Consider the following 2,500-nt stretch of genomic DNA (forward strand, 5'->3'; position numbering starts at 1 on the left):
ATATACACACACACACACATATATATATATTGTATATAGAGTACATAATCGTGATTTACAGGTACACTTGAGTGTATTGTATTAAGCCTCGTGATTTATAGGTACACTTGTGGGCTGATGTTCTTGGGACACGGGGTCTAGCCCCACGCGAGGAGGAGGCGGATACACGCTGGGTGGGTCCCCGGGCCGCTCACGAGCTACCATATCTATGGTGGCGCTGTCCACATCTTGTGCTGCTGTTGCCGCTGTTGCCGCTGTTGCTGCTGTTGTTGCTGGTGCTATTTCTGAGACGTCCGGGGTTGTGGTTCTTGCACCGGCGATGTGACCTCCATGACCTCCATGACCCGCTGACCTCCGATTCCGTAATCCCCCGGATGTAGCGGGGTCAGGAGAAATCTCTCTCCAGTCCACCCTCAGATCTCTGCCGCTGACGTCATCAAACTTTCCGGTGAGCGTGAACTCGTAGCGCCCTTCACTGGCCAGGCCGTTGATCAAGGCTTGAGCACCAGGCCAGTTGGCCTTCATGTCCGCCCACATCCAGGGGCGAGCCAGGGAGTCGCTCTGGTGTTTCAGAGCTTCGTAGAAGGCCAGTCTGTCTCCGCCAAAGCGGTAGCGGAAAGTGGGCGTGTCCCTGCTGCCTCGGTGCTCGTAGTGGTAGTTGGTGTCCTGCTTGTGGAAGCCTCCCCCGTACTTGAGGAAGCTCTCAAACTCTGTGGAAAAGTGGATGAGGACTTTGGCGGTGTAGGGGACAGTTGTGCGAGTCTTGGAGAGAATGAACGTGTAGTTCACGGCGTGGTTTGCCGGGATATCCACGGACTCAGAGACGGTGAAAGATTGAGATTGTTCCTTGCCGGTGGAGTCTGTTGTAGAGGAGGAGGTCTCGTAATGAAAGTTGTAGCTGGCGCTTCCACTGAGGCCACCCAACACACCCGGAGTGTACCCGATACTAAGGCCAAGGTCATGGGCACGTCTCCAAGAGGAGGTCACTGTGTGGGAGACAGTGCGTGTCACGTGACTGCTGCGTGATATGGTATGCGACACCGGGAAGGCAAATCTGTTTCTCACGATTCCAGAGTCTATGGTCTCAGGCTGAAGGTCTTGTATGACAGGACTGCCGAAAGAGATGCTCTTGATGGAGAACTTCCAGTCGGCGTAGTTGATGCTGAGGCGATGTTGGTTGTTGTGTTCTGTGCACGGACCCCTCTTGGCCGCTCGCCACGTGTCTCCATCTCGGCGGAAGTCCTCCCCGATAAAAGGCACGCGACAACTGTAGGTGTGAGCGAAACCCAGATAATGAGCGAGCACAGCCATATCCGTCAACGTGTTGTCCATCACTTTGGTCTTGGCTTTCTCTAGAGAGTCGATGGCATCTGGCCGAGGGGCCATTTTGCAACACTTTAAGTACTCAAGGCAATACAACTCGTCGCACTGTGAGCGAAAGAGCCCCGTAACGAAGTAGTCGTCTTTGCACTGGCTAACTCCTTCATTGTCAAAGGAGGCCAAAATGTTCTGGTCATAGCAGTGTCCGTAATGGTAAGGGTGAGAGGCGGGCTTCATACATCGGCCTTCCTCTATGGTCCCCAGTCTCTGGCTCCCCTTTGTCCGCTGCATGCCTTGTAGAAAGAAGCCGGGCGGACAGACGTTCCAGGTGTTTGGTCTGTCAAAACTGGCCCACCAGTTGGCCTGGTAGATCATTGTCTTATCCCAAGTGTAGGGGCTGGGTGAGGTACAGCACACCGCCTCTTCTAGTGAGTAAAGGAGGTCTGGGATCTGTCGGACATTCCTGTAGAAACCTCTGATGTACTCGTTGCTCCCGGAACATCTGGACAAGCCGTCCCTGTTGTCAAAACTGAGCCCCCAGTTGTCTCTCCTACATCCGGCGTGACAGGCAGACACCAGGAGAAGAAGGAGCCAGACACGGCGACTGGCTTCTTGTGAGAAACTCGCCATAGCCACGTCCAGATGATGGTTGGCCTTGTGGAAAACTGGTCTGTTGTTGAAGAACTGACAGTCTGAAATTCTGGAGAGAAAAGAGACAAATGACGTTAACGGCAATGACACTCTTTATTTATCTCACTGGGAGAAATTTGTCTCGGTCGTTTACAACGGCAGTGGTGTACCAAAGTTCGTTTGCACTCACTCACGCATGCACGCGACAAGCAGGACATAAATTGTGATGATAAATAGTATTATTGAGACAGACAGACAGACAGACAGACAGACAGACAGACAGACAGACAGACAGACAGACAGACAGACAGACAGAGATTCACCACCAAGAACTCAGGCCGGCTACCTACCGCGGAATTAGGAGGCTGGTGGCTGGACGCTTCTAGAACTGTCTTGTCTGTGGTGAGTGCACCCTGCACCGTCTCCTGTCTGTAGTGAGTGCACCGTCTCCTGTCTGTAGTGAGTGCACCGTCTCCTGTCTGTAGTGAGTGCACCGTCTCCTGTCCGTAGTGAGTGCACCTTCTCCTGCCTGTAGTGAGTGCACCGTCTC

General features: G+C 53.3%; 1 protein-coding gene across 1 annotated transcript in view; it reads right to left on the reverse strand.

Moving 5' to 3' along the window:
- Positions 1-48: 48 nt before the first annotated feature.
- The window catches only part of LOC101856576 (aerolysin-4-like), a 2,622-nt gene continuing 170 nt past the window's right edge, over positions 49-2,500 (reverse strand). Inside the window, exons 1-2 of the mRNA XM_005099116.3 lie at positions 2,301-2,500; positions 49-2,020 (exon numbers count right to left, since the gene is read on the reverse strand). The exon at positions 2,301-2,500 is cut by the window's right edge and continues 170 nt beyond it. Of these exons, the coding sequence (XP_005099173.1) occupies positions 82-1,950 (1,869 nt within the window). The 5' untranslated portion in view covers positions 1,951-2,020; positions 2,301-2,500 and the 3' untranslated portion in view covers positions 49-81. The remainder of the gene's footprint in view (positions 2,021-2,300) is intronic.

This window comes from Aplysia californica, unplaced genomic scaffold (assembly GCF_000002075.1).
Source record: "Aplysia californica isolate F4 #8 unplaced genomic scaffold, AplCal3.0 scaffold00202, whole genome shotgun sequence".
Lineage (NCBI taxonomy): Eukaryota > Metazoa > Mollusca > Gastropoda > Aplysiida > Aplysiidae > Aplysia > Aplysia californica.